At 44.4% G+C, this 27,236-nt stretch overlaps 1 protein-coding gene across 4 annotated transcripts in view; it reads left to right on the forward strand.

The window, feature by feature from the left end:
• The first annotated feature begins 298 nt into the window (after nucleotides 1–298).
• SLCO2A1 (solute carrier organic anion transporter family member 2A1) overlaps nucleotides 299–27,236 on the forward strand; it is an 85,118-nt gene continuing 58,180 nt past the window's right edge. For 2 of the 4 annotated variants that reach the window (XR_008318848.1, XM_053306069.1), the window contains exon 1: nucleotides 299–934. Coding sequence is in view for 3 of the 4 variants with exons in the window: in XM_053306069.1 (XP_053162044.1) it covers nucleotides 839–934 (96 nt within the window). In the remaining variant the exon portion in view is untranslated. The remainder of the gene's footprint in view (nucleotides 935–27,236) is intronic. The other 2 variants (XM_053306068.1, XM_053306070.1) reach the window with 2 other exon arrangements.

Genomic DNA, 27,236 nt, shown 5'->3' on the forward strand with positions numbered 1-27,236 from the left:
TGAACCTTGTTGCTGAAATACCTGGCTGGCCGCCTGCCCTGCAGTGCGTAAAGCAGCCGCAATCAATTCCTCTGTGCAAATTCCCAGCCAAACGTGCCAATCAGAACCCTATTCCTGGGGAGTTTGCAAAAGGTGGGCGAAAGCCAAAGTAACCACACGTGACGTCGAGAACTCGTGTGAGGATAGCTCACACGTGAAAACAGCGTGGAATGAATGCGCCCGGATTGCTCATGGTCTGTCTGAGGGGCACCTATTGGCTCTTCCCCCGCTCCCTGCGTCCTGAAAGTTAGACACCCTAGTCGGCCATCGTGGGGAAAGTGCGCTCAGGACGGTCGCGATTCGCGCCTCTTTTGGAGAAACAAAATCGCCACGTGGAGGCTGCGCTTTTTGTGTCCGGCGAACTTGAAGCGCGGGGATCTGCCCGCGCTCCTCCCTTTTGGGGCCTGACTTCTTGCTGAGTTGAGCGGAGCATGCAGCAGCGGAGCGTGCTCGACGTTCCTAAGACTGCAGGGCAGAAGCAGCTCACACCTGTGAGCTGCTCCCGAGTTCTGCAGTCAGCCCGGCGCGTTCTTTGGAGCGGCTGCTTTTATTACGCACTGGGAAAAGGGAGGAGAAAGGCAATTTCATCGTCACTTCACAGAGCCGAGCAGGCATAAAAAGACCGCGCTCTCGCTCTTGCGCCTGGGTAGCTTTCCACACTGGCTCATGGAAGACTGACTGAGAGGCAGGCAGGCACCTGAACCTGGTAGTCAGTGCGTCAAGGAGGACGGGCAGCAGAGGCTCTCGGCTAACTCGTGCTTTGTTTTCCGAGGCGTCGCCTGCTCGCTCGGAACAGACAATGGGAATTCAGCCCGAAAATGGCAAAGCTCCGAGAATCGCGAACGACCCTCAGCGTTTCAGCACCTGCTCCGGCAACATCTTCTGTAACATTAAGGTAAGAAGCTTCCCCCAAACGGCTTTGTTATTGTGAGAAAACCTGAGCGGGTGGAACTAGCAGTCATTTCTTTTTCATGGGCACATCTGCTTGGCTAAAACAGAGTTAAGTTTGCTCCAGGGCATAGCAGACGAGCTGTGTCAAGAAGAGGCACTGTTTCTTCTGCGCCCTGCCCCTGTCAAGTAGGTCGGACGGGAACATTCTCCGTGGTTTCATGAGACGGCAAAGCACGTGCGAGAGCTGTCCCCCCCACCCACCCCTTACCACCATGGGTTTGCAGATCCCTTCCGAGGGAATCTACAAACGCAGTGATGCTTTTAACTCCTGGACCACAAAGGGCTTGTGGACAGGTGGGGGTCCAAGTTCCTGAGCCGTGCGACTGAAGCGGCAATCTTTTCCTTCTCGCCTGGGAGCAAGCCCCATCGAATATCAAGTGGGACTTGCTGCCAAATAAACATGCATAGGACTGGGCGGTAGTAGTTGAGAGTAAGCACGGTACAACTAAGTAGAGTTTCTGAGTGAACAAGCATTGGCTAGCTCTGTCGGCATTTTTTACTTTGCTTGCCCAGGGTTTATAATGTGACATACCCAATAGTGTTCCAGTAACCCACATTTATACTGCCTGTTACTAAACCCACGGCTTTGCTTACCTACACTTCAGTGCTTCCACCCTGATTTACAGTTTGGTTAACCTGGAATCCTTGAACATGTATAAAGCCGATTCTGATTTAAGTGCAAGGACTATGCCTTAGCTGGTTGGTCTGTCAGTGAGCCAGCTCTTTTGCCAGCCTACATTATAGTTGCTCCACTAGAGTTCAAGCCATCCTATTTGGAAACCTCTTCTGGTATTTTCTTGGTGCTGATGTTGATATTTCAGAGGACTCTTGAAGCCCTCACATACCCTTCCTTTGTCAGTGATGGTTCACAAGAGTGTCTGTGAAACTACATGGGACTCCTTAGGAACAACTGTGTTACTTTACCATGTATGTATTCTGCCTTTTGTATGCAGGCAATGACATTCAAACAAAGCAGCAATCACTGATATGCTGCATACTCTTGCCAACAGAGGAATGTCAAAGTGCTGAATGATGCAGTCCTTGGAGAGTTACAGCCTGGATTTGCAATGTCCACCCCCCCAAACTGGGAAAAATGAGGGGTGGCTAATAACCAGCTAGCTGGGCAAACAAGCCTGGAGTCCGAACCCCTCGCTTAGCACTGATTCTAAATGATCACAAGGAAATTCAGGCAGAGTAGAAGAAAGTGAAAGAACAGAAAAGAGCCACAGCCTGCCTTATCAGAGGGAAAGATCTCAGAGTGTTTTAGGCTGTAATCCTGTCCCTGTGTACTTGGGAGTAAGCTCCATTGAAAAGGGGCTTGCTGCAAGTGCAGGTGCATATAGGGCTGAAGCATTAGAAACTGGTAGCACGGCTTTCTTGAACCTATAAATCATGGCTAAACTGAGCTGATAGGATCTGGAGGAAATGTACCTGTAACTGGCCATTGTAAATGCTTGCTTAAAAGAGAAACTGGAGCAACAGGGAGTTGCTTGTTCATATGATGAACTCAGAAGAGCACTGGATTCCAAAAGTGCCGGAAAGCCTTGGGATCAGCAAAGCATTTGCAAAGTTTGTAAACCGCCCAGAGAACTTGCGTTTTGGGCGGTATAAGAATGTATTTATTAAATAAAGCAAGCAAGCAAACTAGGCTATGTCGATGTTGGAATGAACTGAGTAATCTAGTCAAGTACATTTATTGCAATATAGCAATTGCTTTTATACTAAGTCCAACATTAAAAACAACCACCACCAAGCATTATACATTGAGAATTTAGAAGCACTGCAAATTATTACAAAAATCTTAACACCAGAGAAATACCAAAAACTCTATAATGGTGTACAGCAGTTTCTTTAGCTTTGGAATGCACTGGTAGTGCTTGAGCAAGACATTTTGCAGTCCTAACTGTGAGAACTGGGTAATCCAGAATGAAGAGGTCCAGCTTATTTACATTGAAAATCCTTTGGGGACAGAGACACATGTTAATGAAATTGTTGAAAGTTGCCCTGGGGCTGTGGGAAAGGGTGGGATAGAAATAAATGAACTGCCATCATAGAGCTGCTCTCTGCACTTGGTTATAGAATGCAGTGGCCGATGGTGGTAAATATGCTACAAAATCCTGAAGAGGTGTGATCCTGCATTTCTTTCTTTGAATGGCATAGCAACAGGAACATTTCTTTTTCCAGTGATCTTTATTTGCCCATTCAAGAGCTGGTTAAAAAGTAGAGGCAGAATGCTGACCTCCAGCATTATGTAACAGTGCTGTTCACAGTTTGACAGTAGCACCACCACAGGGAAAGGTTTATCAGCATTCCCATAATAAACTGGGTTTTCATGAGGTTGATCTGCAGGGTTAGAAATGCTTTGGCTGACCCAGGGCATGCATGCAGGTGAGCCTCAAGACAGGTTCTTGAGAACAAGTGGCTCCTTCACTGAATTATTCTGAGCCAAAGATAAATACCTTGTCCTGTTCTCTCCTTCTGCATTCTCTGGAGTAGGCTGACTCCACCACTTAAGCATACATAACTGCGCAGCTATGTGGCTCTTTGAGTAACAGATGTGTCCTTGGAAACCATTACTGATAGAAGAGCGGAGCCTGAATTATAGGAGGAAAAGGTAGTATGCCCCACCTCAGGCCTCACCTCTGACTCCCCACTATTTTAGCTAAATTAGGCCCCACTATCCTTCTAAAAGCAGTAGTTAAGGGGGCTGGCACAAAAGCCTGATTGGTCAGATCCCCTCTAGTCCCCCTGTGATCCAAGCACTAGGAACACTGCTCACACCATCGATTTAGTGTACCAGATAAACAGATTAATAACCCTATTCGGGCATTCTCTATCCAAGTACAGAGGGGATGTAAGTGTGTTTGATAGCCCTGCATCTTCACCACCACCCCACTCTCCCTGTGTTTACAGACACAAATGCTATACCTGAGGAGTGTTTCTCCTGGTGACCTGGAATGCTGGGTGTTCTAGAGTTTCTCTGTATATATTTTTTCCTGATGGGGTGGTGTAGGACATGGGTACATTTCTTAGTGCTGCATGTCTGTTCATTCGGTGTTTCTGAAGTTTCTCACCATTTCCCACCTTAAGCGTAATGTTAATCTAATGCAGGAATTTTCAGTGTTGGGTCCCCGGATGTTGTTGGACTTCAGCTCCCATAATCTCCAACCAAAGGCCATTGAGTCTGGGGATTATGGGAGTTGAAGTCCAATAACATCTGGAGATCCAATGTTGAGAATCCCTGATCTAATGCAAGACTACACAACTTCAGCCTGCCTTCAGATGTTGGACTACAGCTCCCATCATGTCTGACTATTGGCCTCTGTGGCTACGGATAATGGGAGCTGTAGTCCAAAAAAGCTGGAGGGCCAAAGTTTTGCAGCTCTGATCTAATGGTACTTGTGCCATTTCATTACTTGTGGCATGTTTTATGTGTTTTCAAATGTGTTACATTTTTATTACTATGACTGCAGCTGCTACTACAGATACTTATATACTGCTTTTCAACAAAAATTCTTAGAGTGGTTTACATCATTATCATGAAAAATAAGATGGTTCCCTGTCCCAAAAGGACTCACCCTTCTCCCAAGGAACTCAAGGCAGCTTGCATGATTTGTCCCCACCCACCATCCAGCCACCCTCTGGAGTAGTTTAGGCTAACTGAGTCACCCAGTGGCTGAGTTAAGAGTTTACTCTGGGTCTGCCTGGCCCCAAAGTCCCCACAATCTAACTGCTGTGTCACCCTGACTCTCGTGGTTAGCTATGACTCTTGGCATTGGACTGGATCTGTTGCTGGCCTACACATTCAGGTGCCTTTTCTCCAGTTGGCTGTTTGTAAACCAGGCCTGCTCAACTTATGCCCCCTCAACTGTTTTTGGAATACAACTCCCATAACCCCAGCCACAGTGGCCAATAGCCAGGGATTGTTTGGTTTATTTGTTTGTTTATCATATTTCTATACAGCCTGATATGTACATCTCCATGTGGGGTGCACAAAATTTAAAATATTTAAAGGTTACAAATTAAAATACATGACAATAAGAACAATAGAATAAAATAGATAGTAAAACAAGGTTTAAAAATTATTAAAATTTTATAGGAGTTGTATGCCAACATCTGCAGGAGGGCCGAAGTTGAGCAGCCCTGTTGTAAACCAAAGGAAATGATGGAGTCAAAATTTCGTCTTCTGGATGGCAGTGAGACATGAGGGTGGAATTATGTCTGGAACTGAGGTTCATCGGGTGTCACTCTGTATAGATGTGTACAGCTTTGCTTTGTTGTCTCTATGCAAGAAATGGAGCAGTTCCAAGAAACTACTTCTACCGAACGTGTTGGCTATGTCAGAAACTAAGCAAACAGCACAAGCACCCCAGCTGCTCAACATTGCTCAGGTTTCTAGTACAACGCATTCCTCCATTAAAAGCACCCAAAAGCTCTGGTCTGTTGGCTCAAGATAATGGAGATCCTATTTGTTTTGTGGTGCAGTCTTTACAGAGTGCCTTTCTCAAAAGTTACTCCAGAAATAATAAACATAGTCTTTTCAGATAGAGCCGTCCATGCAGAGCATTCCCTCCTCCCTGATTCTCTTTCAAGTGTTGTGGGGGAGTCGCTTCTGTTGCTGAATCACGTCCACATGAGGGGTGAGCTGAATCTCTGAGCTGACTGCCACATGAGCTGAATCGCTTCTTGAAGTATGAGCTCAGAGGGCCCCAACTGCTGATGTGACTCTTGCTTGCTGGTGATGGAGGAGGGAGCAAGTGCCTCTCTTCTCTCTGTGCTTGGATATTTGTTACCCAAAGTGCAGAAAGCTTGTCTGTTACATTCATGGCAGACTTATGGATAAGAGGCAGCAAAGGGACAGTCTGGCGCCACCAGGGAACTGACAAGTGAGAATGTCAAAATCAAGCTCTGAATTAAGCAGCCATCTCTGAGGAAAAGGGCACTCCCATTGCTTTTCGGCATGGAAAACAAGGAAGATCATCTAAAAGAAACACACTGACCATTTAAGGTCCATGAAACTGTCTTTAGTAGAGGGGTTTCTAGGGTTGCTCAGGGGCAGCCCTTCCATGAGGCAGGGTAAGGTAGTTGCCTCAGGTGCAATGAGTGTAGGGGGCAGCCCCCCATCACCACGGTTGCTACTCCATGGGCCTCCCTGCAACCCAGTGCCACTGGAGCATGATGTCCATTTTCTTCTCCTCATCACCTCACTGGGGTGTGCCTTTTCTTTCCCCTCAACAGTGCAACAGTAGGAAGGGCTGTTTGCCAACATGTCCCATTTCTGGGCTTCCTAGAGACATTTGGCTGGCCACTGTGGGAAACAGGATGCTGGGTTAGATGGAAATTTGATCTGATCTCATTAGGAAGCCCTAGGAACATTGTTGACACAAGCAAGCAATGGATAGAGTTTTCAGATTGGTCCATGAATACCTGGGTTCAAAACCCTCTTTGATCCATGAAGCTTGTAGGGGACCTTTAGTTTGTCAATCTTTTTAGCCTAACCTACACCACAGGGTTGGTGTGATGCTAAAGTGATGGAAAACCTCATGGACCTTGTGATGAGCTCTTTGGAGGAAAGCTGTAGAGGTCATTCACACAATCAAAAGCTGTGTTCTACCCAGGTTTGGGAGCTGTGTGTGCTCCCACTTTTCAGTTGTGCGGAAGCAAGGTAGGAGAAAAAGCTACCCAGGTTTTCCTTCTACCTTGCTTCCGCACAACTGAAAATTGGGAGTACACACAGTTCCCAAACCTGGGTAGAGCACAGTGTTTGATTGTGTGAATGCCCTCGTAGTGTAATTTAATTAAATGCTGCTGTACACATTCATCGGGAGTATTCCAGTATGCTCCTTGAAGCATACTGGAGCTTCAAGGAGGAGACAAATATTTAACATATTCAAAGCCAGAGGTGTAGAAATGAGGCCGTGGCATTATATTGCATAACTGGCATTATCATTGATAGCAACCGGCCTAAATTGATTAACAACCGCCCTGAGCCATTTTTGGATGGGCGGTATAGAAATCAAATAAATAAATTTTGCAGGACTTGGAATTTTGCGGTTGCAGGCAGTTTGAGATTGCAGTTCATTCAAGTTGTGATAGCTGAGTGAAAGAAGATTGTAGAAGAAGGAGAGGAAGTGGAGAGGCTCTTCCTTTCTACTTGTAGAGTTTGATAAAGAAAAATAATTGAATCCAATCCCTGCCATAAGGCAGCACACTGCGTCTCCAATCATGCTGTGAGCCAAAATGTTCTGTGCCACAAGTGGAAGAGCAAGTGACCATGCATTCCTGTAATGTGCCTTCAGTGCAATTGGTCCAGATTACTCACGCATGAGCCAATTTGCATGCTGAAGGGTGTTCAAACTCATCCCTGCCCCCACATCACCAAGTAATATATTGATTATTCGGGTCCCCAAGCATGAGCAAAACCCATCTCCTGAAGGCAGGTGTACACGTACACCTCCCCACCACCACCACAAGCATAGTGTGGTGTAAATGTAATGGAGTAGGACCAGGGAGACCCAGATTCAAATACCTGTTCAGCCATGATGCTCACTGTGTGACTTTAACCACTTAGGGATGTGCATGGAACCAGCTCCCTTTGAGCCGATGGTGGGGCAGGGGCGGCTTTAAGGACAGGGGCGGGTGCATTTACATCACGCACACAACGCATGCGTGCGTGCATGTCCGCAGTGTGCACACAGCACTTCCGGTGACCTCCGGTCACTGAAACAAAAGGGCAGCAAGGGGATACTCTGCCACCCCGTGGGACTATTTCTATGCAGAGCACCGGAGGGGGAAGCATGGCGGGGGAAGGTAAGTGCATCTCCCCCATCCTTAAAGCCACCCCCACCCCAAAACTGGTTCAAATGCAGGGGTTCTGAACCTGTTTGGCATTCTGAGAATAGAACGCCGAACAGGTTCGTGCACATCCCTATAACCAATCACACTGACTCATCCTGACCTACCTTACAAGATTTTTAGGAAGATAAAATTAGGGTGGGGCCGTATATGTTGCTCTGAACATCTTAGAGGAAGGATGGGATTAAGAAATTAATTAGATACTTCATGGTGACTTCTGTGGCTGCCGCAACACAAAATAGGTCTGCCCCAGAGGTAACATGTATTTGTGTATTGCTTGTTCACACAGTAAGCCCTTTTACACAAGCAGTGAGGCAGGGCAAGAGTCCTAGCTGGGAGAAAGCCTTAAAAAGCTTATCTCCCCACAGACGACCGAGGACTCCCTCTTCAGTGGATGGATTGCCTGCCCAGACTATTACTAGCTGCTGCCAGTAGCTTGGTTGGGGTGCTGGGATGCGTTGCCGTGCCTCACCCCCCCCGGAGTTCCCATAATGCACCATGTGAGCACACAGTGCGTTATGGGGATCCCCCTTCCCCTCCTTGAAGCTGGCTGGGAGCCCTGGCTTGCAAGCAGTCACGTTTATGTGACAATCACGTAAACGGGGTTTGGAGAGTGCTCGCTCTCCTAACCTCATTCTAGAGAGTGGCTACAGGAGGTGGGTTTGCTGCCAAGGCGCCACCGAGACTGGGCCCGATCCTTGCAGTACACATGCTCAGCTGGGCTGGGCTTCCTTAGCCTGGCTTTGCCTGCATGTATGAAAAGCTTCAGAATTTTCTTGTGTAGAGCAGGAAAGAAGTAATGAAGTGCAGGGGTGGATTAAGGGCAACTGATGCCCTAAGCACAGCCCAACAATGGTGCTCCCCCCACTTTGATGCCTTCTGCTCCTATACTCCCTCCATAATAAATATCACTAAAATAAAAGAGGATCAGAGAGAAGAAAACACATTGAATTTGAACATCTTTGTTTATGCTACAATACAGATAAGGAGAAAGAATTCACATTGAAACATCCTTTTAGATCGCAATGCAGATCAGATCATCAGAAGACATAATTATTAGGGGAAAGTTAAAAAAAAAAAAGGTAGATAGGCTTAGTATTTACTTTTTTAAAAAAGCACATTGGGTGAACAAAGCATTTTCTATATCACTCTTTTTATTGGCTTGTTCCCCCTACCAGAGAGCTGTACTGCAGGCTGCACCAGGTTCAATCTCCAGATCCTTCCAGAGTGTTTTAGTTAACAACTTTAGGAGCACAGAGGGCTTGGCCTTTTATTAGCTTAGGCATCATTTCACTAAGGGCTTCTAAGTGAAGTTCTGTTTTGCCAAAACAGGAAGCACTCATTAGCACCAACAAGAGTTCTCATCTGGCACAGGGACCAATCCAAGTCTGGACCATGATGAGGCAAGGGTGCAGGAGACTTTGGTACTGATGTTTATCACCTCCCGGCAGGGCCGGATTATGCTAGTGTGGGGCCTGTAGCATATGTTATGAAGGGGCCCCAAATTTAAAAAATGCACATAAATATTGAAACATAAATTATTTACTTGCATAGTAAAGTAACTCAGTTATTTCATTTGCCTAGTGTGCCCCCACCAACCGCCCCATGCCTCCACTCAGCTGAGCCAGCCAATCAACAAACTTTGCAAAACACCCCCCCACACACACACACACACACTTTTGTGACTCCTGACCATGGGTTCTCCTTTGGAGTTATTTTCACAAAGAGAAAGGGGGTGGGGAACAAAACTCTGAATGTTTAAATTAAAAGGTTCTCAGGAATTCTGTACTTTGAGAAATCTGAACCTATTAGCAATTTTGGCACACAAGAGTGGATGTTTGATTCCAATGTGTGCAGAACATATTGGATCCCAGCAGCCATCACACTAAAAGGGCCATTTGACAATATTAAGACTACAGTGGTCCCTCGACTTACGAACTACTCGACATCCAAATTTTTCGACTTATGAAAGGAAAAAGTGGCCGCATGCTTACGAATTTTTCGACATCCGAACGGAAAACCGCCTCTTTGCCCCCGCCAGAGGCCGTATTTTACAGAATAACGGGGCGCTGGAAACCAGCCGCCCCCCCACCGCCCCACCGCCGCGAGCAGATTAAGCCCAAAACTACTGCTACCACTGCCGCCGCCGTCGCCCGCCAGCCCTCCCTCCCTCCTAGCCGCCCGCCCACCCGAGTCCTCACCTGATGATGCCGTTGAAAACAAAGAGAGGAGCTACCGAACAGAGCTCCTCTCTCTCTGAAGTCCTGCCGGCTACTGAAGCTTTGCGCGCGTGCATGCGCGTGCCACAAAGGACGCCGATCGCCGGAGGCCCGGTCTACCCGCCTGGAAAAGGCCGGGTAGAAAAGGCTCTGTTCGGTAGCTCCTCTCTTTGTTTTCAACGGCATCATCGGGTGAGGACTCAGGTGGGCGGGCGGCTGGGAGGGAGGGAGGGCTGGCGGGCGACGGCGGCGGCAGTGGTAGCAGTAGTTTTGGGCTTAATCTGCTCACGCCGGGGGGGGCGGCGGGGGGGGCGGCTGGTTTCCAGCGCCCCGTTATTCTGTAAAATACGGCCTCTGGCGGGGGCAAAGAGGTGGGAGGGGTAAGCAAGCCCTCCCCGCCCTAAAAGGAAGGCCCCCCTTCGGTGCCGGTCCGGACTGCTCCGGACCGTGCACATCCCTAGCATTTTGCATGCCTTTAAAGTGCACTTGATAAAGAGTTTTGCACATAAAACTGGGTGTCTAGGTCTTTTTCCTAGGCTCCGGAATGAATTAATCCATTTCCAATGCATTCGTATGGGAAACCGCTTTTCGACTTACAAACTTTTCGACCTACGAATGTGCATTCGGAACGGATTAACTTCGTAAGTCGAGGGACCACTGTATATGTTTAACCTCTTGTGCAAGCCTGACAGGAAAGCAGATGTATATTTAAAATAGTTGATGCATTGCAAATGAATGTGATTATGATGAGGTGCATTAGCAACTTCCATGAAAACAGAAATATCCAAAAGACAATCTTTTGGCAGGAGGCACAGCCTCTTTCAATCTAAATTACACTAACATGCTTAATATTAAAAGGAGGAAATGCACAAATCATTCAGTGCAACCCTAAGCATGTTTACTCAGAAGTAAGTCCCACTGAACTCAATGAGCCTTACTCTCTAGTAAGTGTGTTTAGGTTTGCAGCCTCTGTTTAACTTTGGACAATTTCAATGGGCATCCCAATGTAAAGCTAATGAAGTTGGCAACGCAGCAGTAGTTATTTCAGCTCTAGAGGAGAGGAAAGGAGCTCACCTTAAATTTGGCAGTTCCTTGAAAAGCAATGATCACAAATTCCCTCCCAACAGCACTAGATACTAAAGGAGGATATAAGTGACCTTACCCAACAAGACCATAATATAATCTCCCTTCAAGCTCCCCTCAATTGATCCACTAAACTTTGAGACTCCTTTTGCCGTGCATCTGCGTTACTTCCGGCTTTCTTTTTCCTCTTAAAGGTACACATTCTCATTGTTTATCTTTACCCTCACCCAGTCAGTCGGAAAACGCTGGCAACATTCAACTAGCATCTTCTTTAGCTTCCTTTCTTCCGGCATTAATAGTTGTTTTTTAATCTAAACTGCTTTTATTTCTTTTACTCTCTGTGTGTATGTTTTAAAAAACTTTTACAGTTTAAACAAATAAGGACCACCTCCCTGGTGATTAGTTATCTTTGAGACCCCTTTGCAAGCTATCTGTTCCTATTGTTGTTCTTACTACTCCCCTCCCGTGCTGCTTAACATAATAGATAACCCAATCAACACCATGGTGCCAGGAAGACCTTGCTTAAACGCCCTCGAGCAAGGCGAGCAATGCCGGAGATGAAACTGGGCAGCAGCACGCAATGAGGACAGTCAGCAGAGAGCACCAAATAGAAAGCAGAAAGAAGGGCCAGATGTTCAAGCCAGGTGTGCGGGGCCCTAGAAAACGCGGGGCCCGTAGCAAATGCTACATTTGCTACTATGTTAATCCGGCCCTGCCTCCCTGCCATAGCTACTATTTAGCAAACAATGAACAAGCACATAAGGGCCAAATGCATGCTTCAAAGAAAGGTTAAATAATTTGACCTTGCCTTGAAAGCAGATGGCCTTGTCTAAGGACAAAACACACAAATACATTATTTGCACAAATTGGGGGAGGAGCACTGTTCCAAAAAGAGGAATGCCAGTTCCTTTAAAGGCTTCGATAAAATCTAATGTTCCACAGGTGCAGTTTCCCCAACTCTTAAGGGCATGTCTACACTACACATTTTAAGCCAGATTCAAACCTGTTTAGTCACCATGGTCCCTCACCACCCGGGCACTGGGAGCTGCAGTTCTTTGATGAAAGGGTTTTAATAAAGGCTTCTCAGCATTTGCACAAAATTGCAGTTCCCATTGTGTGTTTTTGGAGGGTGGGGAAGCCCAAAATGATGAAAGCTGTTTCAAACTAGTTTAAATGTGTGGTCCACTTGCTTTTGGAATATGATCACTGTAGCACAACCCACCACATAACCCTTCTCATTCACTAGCCAAATTACTCTCCCATCTCTCTTTAACAAGCTTCCATCAGTTTGAGATCTACTGTGGGAGGTAGACAAAATAGTTGCATTGTCCCTTTTTAATGCAAATGCAGAAGACCTTAATGATATCTGAATTGAACTGTTAAGGAGGCAGGAGAGAGCAATATGCAATTCAAGGTGGTTGGGATTCTTCTAGTCTTCAGAAGGGAGCTATCAAATTCGGGCTAACAGGTTGAAAGATTTACTACAAATAATTAGGAAAAATAGGAATCCTCAAGGCCAACAGTTGCTAAACGTTAAATACTGTATTTGCAGTTATAAAAACCACAAAGCAAAGCTAGCCACCCACCATTTTAGGTAGATGGAAAAGATTCATTTTGAAGGGTGGGGGAGCAACATGCAGACTGAGAAGCTGGCATATTTATTCATAGGGATAGAAGGAGCTTTTGAAAAGGGTTCATGCAATTGATATTTACTTTAGGAACATATTGCAAACACAACAACTGCCTTGAGGGGTAGCTTGGTTTCTGAACATAAGAAAAACTCTCAAATACAAACAAGTTGAAGCACATTCATTCAGGGCAGACAGGGAGACAAATTTCAAGGGTACAACTCACCACCACCACTCAAATGTTGTCCAGTCCTATATTAACAATGGAGTTTGTTTCTTTGCTGAACTGAACATCTTATTTTCAAGTCCATTCCTCACATCATGCAGGAGGAGAACAGGTGCTCGGGAATCGGGTTGGCTCCTCTTCAGGTTAATCATTCTCAGCACACAATTGCATTACAATACACATTCTTAACAGAATCCACATCCCTGCTAGAGCCTGGGAGGGTGGTTACTCATTCAAGGGTCTGACCCAGGCAGCATATCTTCTCATCCTTTTGACAAATGCTCAGGCTTTTCAATAGGAGCCTGCTACCAGCACCCATTCCAGGTAAACCTTGCTGGGCAGGCAAGCTGCAGGCAGGGAAGTGCAGAAGGCAGCCACACACAGGAAGGCATTAGGCCACAAAAGTTCTATAGATACGCTATGAACTGTTGCAATAAGGTGTAATAGGTTACAGTTAATACTTTGGCTCCCGGGCCCCCTTTTGGACCCTGGGCCTGGGTATAATGTACCCTCTACACCCCCCTCTCATCAGCCCTGCTGTGGTGCCCCCCTTCCCTTGATGCCCTAAACATATGCTTATTTTGCTTAATGGATAATCCAGGGCTGATGAAGTGTGAAGGCTGAACCAGCCATAGATCTGTCTAGGAGTTTTGCTGCAGTGCAACTTCAAGCTCTCCAAACCTGGATTCTGATTGTGACAAGCTAGACAAAATCATACCAACAGCTATTAGCTTTAAACGGAACCTCCATAATCAGAAGCAGCATACCTGTGCACCAAATTCTGGAGATAAATGCTAAGGGTTGACCTTCTTGCCCTGTTGTGAGCTCTCAAAGAAACTGGCTTGCCACTGTTAGGAACAGAATGCTAGGCTAGTGAACCTTGGCCTGATCCAGTAAGGCAGTTCATATGTGGCAGTCCTTGATGCTGCAATTGTGTTGACATTTAGATAAGAGAAGCTAATATAAAGAACATGACACTGCAAATAATGTAATAGAAACTGAGGCTTGAAGGAGGCTGTGAGCGTGGAGATGGACATGGGTAAAAGGAGAAGAAGAAAAGAAAATTACAAAATGATGGGGCTGCACATCATGATGAAGGCACTTGCAGATGGTACTTATTGGCGCTCTTTAATGTTGTCCTTAATAAAGAGAACTGGTGTCCCCATTAAGACAGATTCAAAGATTTCAGCATATATGGGCCGGAAACCCAGGACTTGACTGTGATAGTTGAAGGGTCATGGCTAAAGAGTGGGGTAGAAAGGAGAAGTCATATTCTTTGGTTAGGATGTTGGTGGCCAGGATTGAAAGGCAATCTATTCCTAGAAGAGCTATTGGAAGAAGAAGCCAGTGAGGCTAGTGGGTAGAGTGTTGGATTTGACTTGGCCCTATCCACCCCCAGCACAGTACCTCCAGTGACTGTTGCTGGTGTCTGTCTTATATTTCTTTTTAGATTGTGAGCCCTTTGGGGACAGGGTTCCATCGTATTTGTTTGTTTCTCTGTGTAAACCGCCCTGAGCCATTTTTGGAAAGGCGGTATAGAAGTCGAATGAATGAATGAATTGGGGAGATGGGGGTTCAAATCCCTGCTAGACCATGAAACTCACTGGGTGATCGTTGGCCTAACCCTACCTCACAAAGTTGTTGTAGTGAAAACACAGAGAGGGAGCATAAATGCCAGACTTGATCCTCTTGGAGGCATAGTGGGATAGGCATTGAATGGATAAATGAGATGCAACCATTTGTATCAACAAACAAACCATTTGGACAACAAACTCAATCCAAACTCAATCCAATTCCAATCTTCCTTTCAGTAAGAAATTAACTTAATTCAGTAAGAAAGGAAGGTTGGAATTGGAATTAAAAGTGGGTTTGTTGAGGAGCAAGGTGCATAAGAATGATCAGAAAGGAAGGATACAGATCTAGAACAACCCCATGTTGGCAGTGATGGCTCAAGACCTCTGTGTTCTGGAGGCAAGGAGCCAGATGCTGTTCCCTGTCTCTGCACCCCCCTCCTCTTCCCATATTTTTAAAAAGTGGAGGCAGGAGAGCTCTTGCTGCCCTACTGTTGCCCCAATGACTGGCTGCCTAAGGCAACTGCCTCATAGAAGGGCTGTTCCTGGGTGTGAGAAATCTTGGAGAGATGAGGGAAGATGGATTCACTGATCAAGACGAGTCCTGGAACAAAACTAAAGATTATGAAGAACCCATAAAAATGGAGATGCGAGAGGGAGTCACAGAATCTTTAGAACTATGTAAAAACTTGCTTAGTCATTTCAAGAGGTGCAAGTAGTAATTGGACAGAACTGAATGTGACCATTCCTCTCTTAGGACAGATTTATAAACAGCCACTTGTCTTTCTGCCCCTGCCAGCTGAGATAGATGGAGATGCAGGGAACTGAGCCCAGGACCTTCTACAACAAACCACATGCTTTATCACTGTGGTGTCTAAACATATATGAAACTGCTTTATGAGCCACACCACTGATCCATCAAGCTGCAGACTGTTGACTGCTAACTGGCAGTAGATTCTCAAGGTATCCGGCAAGGGTCTTTCCAAGCACTACTAGCTGAATCTGGGACTTTCTGTATGCAAAGCATGGTGTTCTGCCATTGAGCTGTGGTCAAGGCAACCAGGCAATCAAATTTTGTAAACCAGCAAATAATTGGTTCTTTTTGGGCTGTTGATATGCCATGCATGAGTGGAGATGTGGAGAGGCAGGCTATTAAAATGTTTTGAAGGGAATTTTGTGGCTGTATTTGCAAGGATCTCAGCCTCTTGGTCAAACTGCAGAGTTCTTGTGCTACACAAGCAGCTCCACACTGGCTTCACTGGAAGTTGTCCAGAGTAAGGAAGAATGGTAGAATCTTTCCTTTGTCATTAATACTTCTGGTATATATCTGGTTGTGGTGGAACTTCTGATGTCATTCCTTAGACTGTACATGGTTTAATGGGTCGTGGAAGCCAGATTCCTGCAAGGCCTGAAAATGTCAGACTTTACTTCCAGTGAATGGCAGCAAAACTTGCAAGGCAGTTTTGCTGCCATTTTACATAGTTGGTAGATTAGTCTGGAGGAGAATGAGATCCCTGCAAATGGGAGGAGTCTAATTCTGAAAGCTTCTTACCTGTGCCATGCCAGTGGTAGCTGGGTGCAAAGAACAGGATAGCTAGAGAAAGAATGGACAGGAATGGTAGGGATAAGTAGTGGCTGATGCCTTTGAGTGTGTGATCTGTTTCTTAGAGCATCTATTTTAATGTGCAAGAGCACTACAAGCTTGTAACCTGCCTATTTCCAGGTTACCTGCAAGCAAGTGCCATTGAATTCAGTAAGACTGAAACCCTATTCCTACACTATGTTGTACTATGTTGTACAGATGTCTGTACACTGATACATGTTTTGGGGTGAATGACTGTACCTGCATTCATTTTAAAAGTAAACATGGGTTCAGGTCCTGCAAAAGCATGATACATATAAGAAGTGTACTGCTGTACTTGTGTTCGGCATAATATGTGAATAACTGTGCCTGTGTACAGATCTGTGCCTGTGTACACTGTCCACTCGTCGTATGAGTGTTCAACATGATGTCTGAATAGGGCTTGATGTGCTACAGACCTATACACACTTACCTAGCAGTAAGCCCCCTTGAGCTCCATAGGACAAATAGGATTGGCGTGCACACCTGCTACAGCAAACACACAAAAAACAAATCTTGTGGCACCTTAAAGATTAACACATGTATTGTGGCATGTGTTTTCATGGGCAAGAGTCCACATCATCAGATGAAAGCAATTTAAACTTTAAAGGGCTGCAGCACATTTTTCTTTTGAGGGGAAGGTTCTCTTGTCCTGTGTATCATAGGATTTTTTCCCCTCCTGTGTCTCAGATGTCAAGTGGATTTTTTTGATATAGACAATTGATAATCAAAAGGCAGTAGAGTCCATAGACAACAATGATAGCTGCTGCCAACTTCACCAGACTGCTTAGGAGAGGAATCAAGAGCAGATGGGTCCATTTTAGTGCAGGGAGAGGCAGCTAGATATCTGCCTAAACTTCACCAAGGAGTGGTCACTGTAAATAAGATTAGCATGAATAAGAGGGGAAGTTTCTTTATGATACTTGTAGCGGGGGGCAGGGTCTCTAATATTGGTGTGACCAGAAAAGTTGCATAAGTACATAGGTCAAGAAAAGGAAAAGGGATCCATAATCTCAGAGGAAGCTGATATTGCTAATCTGATGCTTATCTGCAAGTCAAGGGAGCACACAGAAAAATAGTGAAAGTACAAAGATCAAGCCATGGAGTGAAAACACACATGCTTGCAAGGAAGCTTAAGCCTACAAATACATGGAAATAGTGAATGCAGGATTCAGGAAACTGGGTGCATAGCTAGTGCCCTGTGCTTCCGCTGAATTATCTGGCCCTGCCAAGGAAATGGATGCTGAATCAGTGAATCAACTGATTCAGACAACTAAACCAGCAACAGCAAGGCAAGTGCAGTGATGAGGCAGCAGAAAGAGCATTTGCCAAGCAGAGAAATCCCAATCAATAACTGTCAAATCAGAGGGAGAGACTTCATTGAACCGCTCAGGTAGATGCCTTTGATTATCCTTTGGCCATAATGGCGGTTTCTAAGAACGGACGGGGAAACTTGAGTCAAAGGATCAGCACAATTGATATCGATCACAGATTTTAAGATAGTACAAACCTTGCGGAAAGTCCCCCAGTGAGCTGCATGGCTGAGTGGGGTTTGAGCCCAGGTTTTCCCAGTTCACCCAGCATAGGTCATTAGAGTCAGGACTGGACCCAGCAGTTTGTTGATCAAGACAGCTGTTGAGGCCACATTATGTCCCACTCTGTCCTTCTGGCTAGCTGGGAAGAGGAGAAGGGTGGTGGTGACAACAGAACCATGCAGGAGAATCATCAATGCACCAAGTTTTTGTGATGATGTAAGGAGGTCATTTAAAGTTGCTGCCCCCTCTTGTCCATTGGAATTCTCTTTTTGTGGAAGTTCCCACAAGTCTAGAAATATTTTTGGAGCATTTGGCTGTAAGTGGAACGTCACTGTTCCTAGTTTCTAGCACTAAAGTTCCAGCTTTTAAGGTGGGAAGGGGGTGGGGTAATTTATTGATTAAGAGTCAACACATAAATAAAATAGATTAGAAATTGTATTACCTCTACTGATAATGCAGGTGGGAGTGTCGGACATCCAGGGAAGTAAAGTATCTTCAGAATTTTGCACAAATGTCTTTAATGCTCTTCCAATGGCCTAAAGGACCCAAAGTTATTGAGACAATTTTCCATAGTCTGAGAGATTTGGATCAGATATCTCAGTGACCCTGCTAAAACTGAATGGCAATAAGGGGAATGCTGAGAAGCATCTAAATTTTTCCCCAAAAAAGGACAGTGCTTTCCCAAACATTTACTTCATCCAAATTCCTCTCACTTTCGCAAGTTGATTTCTTTGTATAATAACCATTCGCAGCCAAGCCATAAATCAGTGTCTTCAATTAGGTGAGAACAGTTTGAAGAGCTCTCCAAGTGTCTTGGCATCCCCCGTTCCTCCCCAAACAGCAGTCTGATACGATATATGAACCAGGCGGTGGAGCTTCTTGATTCATTAGCTACATACAGTAGAAAGCCGACATGTCTGCCTTCACAGTTAGGGTTGGAATATTATATAGTGGTTGATCATATAATTTAGGCTTTGTTTTCTTAACTATTTTGTTGCTTGTAGGATCTCTTGGTGTTCCTTGTTCATTGCTTCTCTGACTGTGATGCATTAAAATCTGGATGATGGGGATTAGGCAGGAATTGATGGTATGGATATGTCTTAAAATGTGGTGGGACCAAGTCCTGTCCAGTGCAAAATAGCCTTGTATCCATCAATAGAGCTACATCAGTTAAATAAACCAATTGAGTTTCTAGAACTAGCTTCCAGAGGGGCTATAGCAGACTGTTTAGACTTGGGTTTTAAATTCTTGCTCTTGTTTCCCTGCAGATAACTGAAAACATCATCGGGTTCTCTTTTTCAGCACTCTCATCCTTCAGTTGTCTTGTCCAATGATTTAAAACAGATTTTAAAGCTCCACACATGTTAAAAGAACATCATTAAAGACTTGTATAGTCCAGCAAATAGCAATTAGGAATTGATTGATTCATGGTGCTCATACATTTGCTCTGTTTCCTGGTGCAGTTATTAAGACTGTTCTAATACCTGACATCCTCCCTTACATAAGAGACTCTGGAACAGAGCAACGTGAGCTCAGGAAGTTCTGTTTCTGTCTCTGCCAGCAAGTTCATTCTCCTGTCTCTGTCTGTTCATTGTATCTCCCCTTCCTGTGGAGAAGTAAAGTGTGCTTTGACATTCATTTTCTATCCATATACAGCGTATGAATAGCAATTCATATTTATATTTTTATCTCAGCTTGCTTCTTAGGTGTTTGAGGTGCCCTGTCATCTTTACAGTTTTAAACTTGAATATTCCCCTGTTGTGAAAAACACATCTTAAGACAGGCAAGTCTTCGTACAACTATTTTAATTGTGCCAGAAGAGCCCTATATCAGTCTTTCTAGACATTACAGTAATCTCTTGATAAGAGAACATTCCTTTGGGAAATCATTTATAGGCCTGTCCATGGCCAAAATGTCAGATTCTGATTTGATCCGAGGTGACAGTGAGACTGTTGGGAGGGGACATGTAAGCCCCTCCCAACTGTTGTGTCATGTGTGTTGCCTTTTGGGGGCCTTTTGGAGCCTGATACAGTATGTCTGTTGGACCCTCTGGTATTGGCAGCAGCGGTTTCTCTTGTTGCACCAGCTGGCTGGCTGATGCTCTCCCCTGCTCTCATGCATGCTGATTAGGATTTTAAAAAAGATTTCAGTTCTATCAGTATATTTGTTTGCTTTAAGGTGCCACTTCCTGTTTACTAGTTTGATAGATATGTACGGATAGCATGTCAGTCATTTCTTTTCTACTTCATAAAACTTGTTAGGAGAAGAAATTATGGTAAGGATAATTGCCTCCAGGATTAATTTCCTTTTATTTTTAAGATGATGAGAAGATGTCTAGATGCCACTTCCTCTCCACCGCCCTCACAAACTTTCTAGAGAGCTGCCTAAAAAGGTGTTTTTATCTTGGTATCAAGATGTCAAGATAGGCTCTTCCCCACCACTCCAGCTCCTTTGTTCAACTCTGGCAACAAAAAGGAGTTCCTGACTGGGCTTAACTGTACTTTCCCCCCAAATAAAGTAGCAGCTCTTTGCCAATTTTCTGGTCTCAGCAATGGCCTTGATCCTCAGCTTGTTGAAATCAGCACTCTTCTTTTGGAATCGAAAGAACACATCTCTATATAGGGCCAATTGGCATTGTGCCTTGACTCTTGACCCCTCTTTTTATAGAGATTATAAAAACATCTGCTCCCACTGAAAACCATACCTTCAGTCTGACCCATAGGCTTTTCTTTACTGTGCATGATGAACTGACGGGTTCCCACATGGAAAACTTTGGCTTGCTTCTGCCTGTCTTCTGACAAACCTTCTCAAGTGTTCCAGCATAGGCTACATTTCATCACAGATATTTGAACATAATCCTAGTCATTGTACACTAAGGGTAAACAAAGTTGTTGACTGATTGTGTTATCTTACATAAGCTGTAAGTGAAAGAGAGGTAAACATTGTGAAATAATACAGGCAATGTAAGTTAGGGTGTATACATTACGTGCTGTGATTTTGCTGAAAAATGACTATGCTGCAATTTTTACATGTTGTCATAATATTTTATAGAGCCTAAACAGAACCCAGATCTGTTTCTATTTGCCTTTCTTCCCAGTAATTGTAACTGGAAAAGTTTTTTTGTCTTTAATTTGATTCTGTTTCCACAGAAGTCATAATTTCTGTCAATTTTAATATTTTTGGGAATTGAACTCTTTATATATTTATGTGACTCCTCAGGTACAATTAATCTCAGCTGAAATCTGAAAGCCTCCCTTTTCAGTGGTTGACATCCAAACTGAAGCTACACTTGTGCAATGAACACTAGTGCAAGAAGATTGTATAGCTATGCCTGATCAGATTTTTGGAACTGTGTTCTTGCTCAAAAGTTATCTGCAAAAACTTATGAGGCGTGCCACAGGTTTTGCACTGTGTTGGATGTGCAAACATTTTTGCACTAGAGCAACACTAATTTGGAACGTAAGCTGCGAACTTAACACAACATCCTTCTACAAGTGCAGTGTTAGTCAGGATGCTATCCAGTTTCTTTAGTGGAAAAGTAAACAATTTCATAGGGAAATGCCATCTTGTCCGCAAATGGTTGCAACAAGAACAGAAGAAGATGAAAATCCTTGCTGGATCAGACTAAAGGTCTATCTAGTCCAGCTTCCTACTTCATACAGTGGTCAACCAAAAGCCTCTGAGAAACCCAGAAGTGCAACATGTAGGCAAATAGCCTTCTCCTCCCCACCCCCCGCAACTGGTATCCAGTGGCATTCTGCCTCTGAGTCTGGAGAGTCTATGTAATGGTAGGTTAAGATCAGACCATTGGTTCATGAAGCTCCATCCAGTCTACAATGAGTGGCAGTGGCTCTCTGGAGTTTCAGATGGTTCTTTCCCATCTGATGGGTCTACCTGGAGATACCAGGTTATGAACTTGCACATAAAGCAGATCCATGAGCGACAGCCCCATCCCTATATTAGTCATTGTAACGTATAGATGTGGATGAATTTATCCTCCATTAATTTGTCGTCTTCTTCTTCCTAGCCATCTTAGTGGCCATCACCACAACTTCTGGCATCTGTTGTCCAGATGAATTGTTTGTCCTAAGAAAGGAAGTTCATCCAGACCAATTAGTTATACATAGCTGGGCAGTACTGCCCATGCATAGAGATACTTTGCTTGCTTATGGTGTGTCAGGAGGTTTTCATGTGCTAGTAGAAGGGGAAGTTTTATATTCTGCTTTGAGTGACAAATATGGTAGATAATGTAACTCATTAATGGCAATTTACTGGTATATTATATAGAAAATGGGCTCACTTCCAGAGTAACTTACTGGTGACATACCAGGTGGATGTGCTCAAGCTTTGGAGAGTTTTCCTAGCTGCACAGCCTCAGGTGTGCAGGAGGGAGCAAATTTCAGTGATCTGTGCTGCCTCTGGAAGTGCCCTGTGTCACTCAAAAATATGCCCTTGAAGGCCGCGTAGCCTTCATGGACACATTTTTTCAGGTGACACAGGGCACTTCTGGAGGCAACACAGACCATCAAATTTGCTTCCCATTGCTGTGTGCCTAAGGCTTCATAACCACAACAGTAGCAGGAAAGCTCTCCGTAGCATGGGCAGATGTTCCTGGCATGCCACTGGTGAGTTGCTCTGGATGTCAGCCAGTGTCTAATCAGACATTTTAACATAATGTTTAGTTTGACCCCTTTTAAAAAACACGTTAAAATAGCTGCAAAGGGGCAATTAGGATCAGGACTGCAAGGCCTGAAGGGGTGAATATAGTACCTTTTGGTATAACGGGGGAATGTTTTTTGGTTTGACTGGTGGAACCTCTCAGGGCAACTTGTTTGTTGAAAAGCAGTAGGTCAGGGGTGGCCAGTCTGAGGTTCTCAAGCTACTGTTGGACTACAATAAATTTCAGTGAGGGATGATGGGGACTGTAGTCTAACAACAGCTGGAGAGCCTCAGATCAGCCACCCCTTATGGTATGTAAATATTCTTGATGATGATAGCAAGTTTGGGGCATGCTTTTTGTTGGGACTATACCACAAAGGGAAAGGGGTAAATGCTGCTCCCTGAACTCCATTGTTCCTATATTGATCAGTGCCCCCTTCTCCCCATGTCTGCTTTTAAATTCTGAGAACTTAAAGGGCCACATTGAGTGTGCAATGTAACATGCCCCTTTGTTTTCCATATAAACATCCATGCAGCAACTTATAAAACATATGTAACAGGAAGGTAGGAAAGAAGATACTGCTGCTACACTAGTGAATGTCTTAACTGTGTTCGAAAGTCCTTTTTGACCTTTACTGCTGCTCCAGTGATAAGATTTCCTATATGGAGCAAGATCTATGGGGAAGGTTGAACAGTGGTTTTGCTTTTTTCCATATCCACAGATATCTACAGTCTTACTTGACCCTCTGCTGAATTATTTTTGGTACTGGCCCTATTCAAGAATCCATTCCATAGAACCAACTCGTTCTTTTCTTAGAGACTTGGTCTCCTCAGGAACAAGTGAAGGGAACTCCGTTATAGGGCTGGTTCACTCGATGATTGTAATGCCGGGTACACAAAAACTGGAGATTGTGGTGGTGTGCTTGCTCCCGCAGAACATTTTACATGAACTCAAGATTTTCCGCTGATTTCTGGTTTGTGACATACCAACCCTACATTTAGCTGAGATAATTAATCTTAGATTTTAACTCAGGTTTTCAGTGTTAGAGTAATGTGGGTTTTTCATGGTGCAAATTGGGGCAAATTGAGATTGGGGGGAAATCCTAATTTCACACAACACACTCCATGGGGTAGCTCCAGTTACCCCCTGCTAACTGGGCAAAGAGGCACCTTTTACCGTGGTGATTCTCTTTATTTAGCAGGGGGAGAGTAACTGGCCCTTTCCACCTCCAGCACAGTACCTCCAATGACTGTTGCTGGTGTCTATCTTGTTTTTTGTTTTTAGAATGTGAGCCCTTTGGGGACAGGGAGCCATCTTATTTATTTATTGTTTCTCTTTGTAAACCACCCTGAGCTATTTTTGGAAGGGTGGTATGGAAATCGAAATAATAAAATAAAATAAAATAAAATAAAATAAAATAATAATAATAATAATGGGAGTGTGCATGCTGCCATGATCTCTAGTTTTTGTTTGCCCAACATCATGATTATTGTCAGAATCAGTCCAGCCCATAAAGAAAGTAAAGCCATTCCTTTTCTCCTCCCTGCCCCGTTGTTGTTTTTGTTGTTGTTAGTAGACTGAGTGGCAGCAAGAACTAGTCTTGACTGTTAAAGGGTCTTTGTGGCTTCTGTGTGCTGATGCTAACAAGTAGCCGCCTTACTGGCTAGTTCCAGGACTCATAGTCAAAGTCTCTTAATGTGGTGTAGTTGCTGTTTAATAACCTGGAGCCATCATCTCATACTTTCCGTCAAGGCAGTGAAAAAATTCCCCGCTGTCTCTGATGTGGGGGCTTTATATTTAATTAGTGTGAGTATGGAACAAGAAGGTGGTGCGTACTCCACATGAATTAACATTTGGCAAGATCCAGCTCATGTCATGACTAAGTCCCATTGAAATTAATTGGACTTAAATTAGTCAAGACTAACTTTGTTTGGATCCTTCTTATTGAGTGCAGCGGTGTGATCTTGTGTGATGTAGCATCAGAAAGTCTCTTTGAACATCATACTTCCTCTGCAGTGCATTATATGGAAATCTATACTTTCCTCACAGCAAAGGACCCAATACTGTCCATGCAAGATTGTAGGGCTTTGGAACAGTAGACTCTGTATTTGCTGAGGGCATGTGTGTGTGTGAAGAAAGAGCTGTCCCTCTCTTCTTCCATTCTAAAAGTAAAGTTAGTCTGGAAGGCAGTTCAACAGCAGTTTATATAAATAGCCTGAAGTCATGACATCCAACCATTCTTGAAGTAAACATCAGGATTAACAGCAGTGTTCCCTCTAACAGGGATTCCCAGATTATCTTGACTACAACTCCCATAATCCCCAAGCAAAAGCTATTGCAGCTGGGGATTCTGGCAGTTGTAGTTGACAACATCTGGGAATCCCCGTTAGAGGGAATACTGATTAACAGGTGGCTGAAGAAAGCATAGATGCACATGAAGGGTGATGGGTGCATGCCTCCATTTTTGAGCCTTTACAGCACACCTAAAGATTGCTGAAGTTTGCCTGAAGTCAAAAAGATGTGACCTGGCTTGGAGGTCTGGCTCCTTGTTGTCTGAGGGTCACTGACTGCGACAAAGAGTAGAACATGCACCTTACTCATTTAATAGTAATGCTTTCTGTGATAGCTTTTAGCTTCCAGCTCATGTTGCGTTAACTCGCAGATCCCAGTTCTAGCACTCTAGTGATCTCTGGTATATGTTTCAGAGCATCACTTGTTCCTTAATCATAAACATGTGCAGCTTGTTCTTCACAGAGATTGGATATTTGCCAGTCATAATCACCAGAGACTGATTCATGTACTTCCTTGCACTTTCTTTAAAGGGAGCTGTCAATTTGCTTGACTGCTTGGGGGATAAGATTATGTCGGAGGCCATGTGTACCTCTCTCATGCCAAACCTGCAAAGGAAGATTTCCTAGCATTTACCTCTTTGACATCACACCGCTTTTGGCCTCTTTTGTGCTAGAAAACAAGCTGTGGGTGGAGAGGAATATTTAGCACCCTCTCATACACACTAAGTGCCTCCTTTCATCTAATAAATAGAAAGCACCACCACCCCTTTTATATGTGATTGGTACAGACCTAAGTCTGCTTCTGTTTCTGTCGTGTATGAGCCATGGTTATGGAGCACTTCTACTCAAACATGGCTATGCCATTACATACAACCCCCTCACCCCACCCCACCCCAAGAAATGCAGCATTAAGGTATGGAAGAGCTTTAATAATTTGTCATTCATTATGAGTGAAACTGCAGACAAGATCTTTCAACTCACTTTCATTAAAGGGTTGCCAAGAGCCTAATACAATTGCTTTGCAGCCACCAGTTGGCTATTCCTGATGGAGAGCAAGGCTGGTTGTAATGTGTTAACCTTTCAGAGAGCAGCCAATCTGCAAAGCTTTTCACATTCAGAGGGATGGTGCAGTGTTGAGCAGAAAGTTATTATTGCTATTAAACATGTTTATATACTGGTTTTCCACCAAAAACAAACAAAAAAACAAACAAAAAAACCAGTTTCTCACAGCAGTTTGCATAGCAGAAGTAAATGGAAGGTGGTCCTCTGTCCCCAAAGGGCTTAGAGTCTTTAAAAGAAAAAATACACAAAGGAGACATCAGCAGCAATCACTGGAGAGACTCTGGGCTAGACGGAATTGGGACATTGAATTGAGTTGCTCTCCCCTTCTTAATATAAGAGAAAATCCACCTGCATGGGGCCTCCTTGCCCAGTTAGTAAAGTTAGTTGTGCTGTTGAGTAGGTGTCAACTCCTGGTGACCACAGAGCCCTGTGGTTGTCTTTGGTAGAATACAGGAGGGGTTTACCATTGCCATCTTTCATGCAGTATGAGATGATGCCTTTCAGCATCTTCCTATGTCACTGCTGCTAGATATAGGGGTTTCCCATAGTCTAGGAAACCTACCAGCAGGGATTTGAACCAGCAACCTCTTGCTCCCTAGGCAAGTTATTTCTCCACTGTTCCTTAGTAGTGGGAGTTACATACTCTTGGAGTGGCAGTTTGGATTCTTTAGCCATTGTAGGCAAGACAAGGTACTGATCTCGATGTGGTTGTGAGGCTCTAGTGCAGGATTCTTCCTTGTAAGGCCTGGGGGCCACTGGGGGCGACAGTCCTTGCCATATGATCCTGAAGATGGTGCTTTCTGAGCCAAGGATTCTGCTGCATACTACCCAGCTTCAAGCATGACTGGGGTGTGGCACACTTTTGTTTTCCTGCAGATTTAAATCATGTGTCAAATTTCCTGCTTGTTGCTGATATTAAATATAGGCACAATTAGAATAAATCCCATTTCCAAGGGAAAAATGAGAGCTGCTAAATATAGATCAAAATAGTTAGAAAACAGCCTATTGTGTCTCGGAATGTGGAGAGTTTCCTTTCTGTAACTTAGCCTTTTTGGCATATAGCCCCTAGGAGATTATCTGCTTTGTCTCATGCCTTTACAGTGTGTGCCAACAGAGCCACTGTAGCCTTTTACAGGGAAGATGCTACCACTGAATTCAATAGTATGTGGTTTTAGTTTCTGGACCCCATTGAATGATACATCTCCATATTACTTGCCTTGCCTTCCATCCCTTCCTTTTCCTTCTTCTTCTCTCCCTTTTTTTGAAGCTTCTGATGAATATTAGTTGGGTTACAAGTTGTGGGGAGGGAGGAGGAATAGTCTGCTGTTGGGTATGGTTGAGGAACTATTCATAAACATGAATGTCACCTTGAACTTTGAATTTTAGGAAAATTAGGATGTGCCATTAATCCAGCAATACAGAACAGTATTGTCAGCCTTTGTGTTTGGAAGGGAGACAATGAACCCTGGGAATCCCTGTTCTGCCTTATATACAA

The sequence above is a fragment of the Hemicordylus capensis genome, chromosome 3, assembly GCF_027244095.1.
Source record: "Hemicordylus capensis ecotype Gifberg chromosome 3, rHemCap1.1.pri, whole genome shotgun sequence".
In the NCBI taxonomy this organism is placed as follows: Eukaryota; Metazoa; Chordata; class Lepidosauria; order Squamata; family Cordylidae; genus Hemicordylus; species Hemicordylus capensis.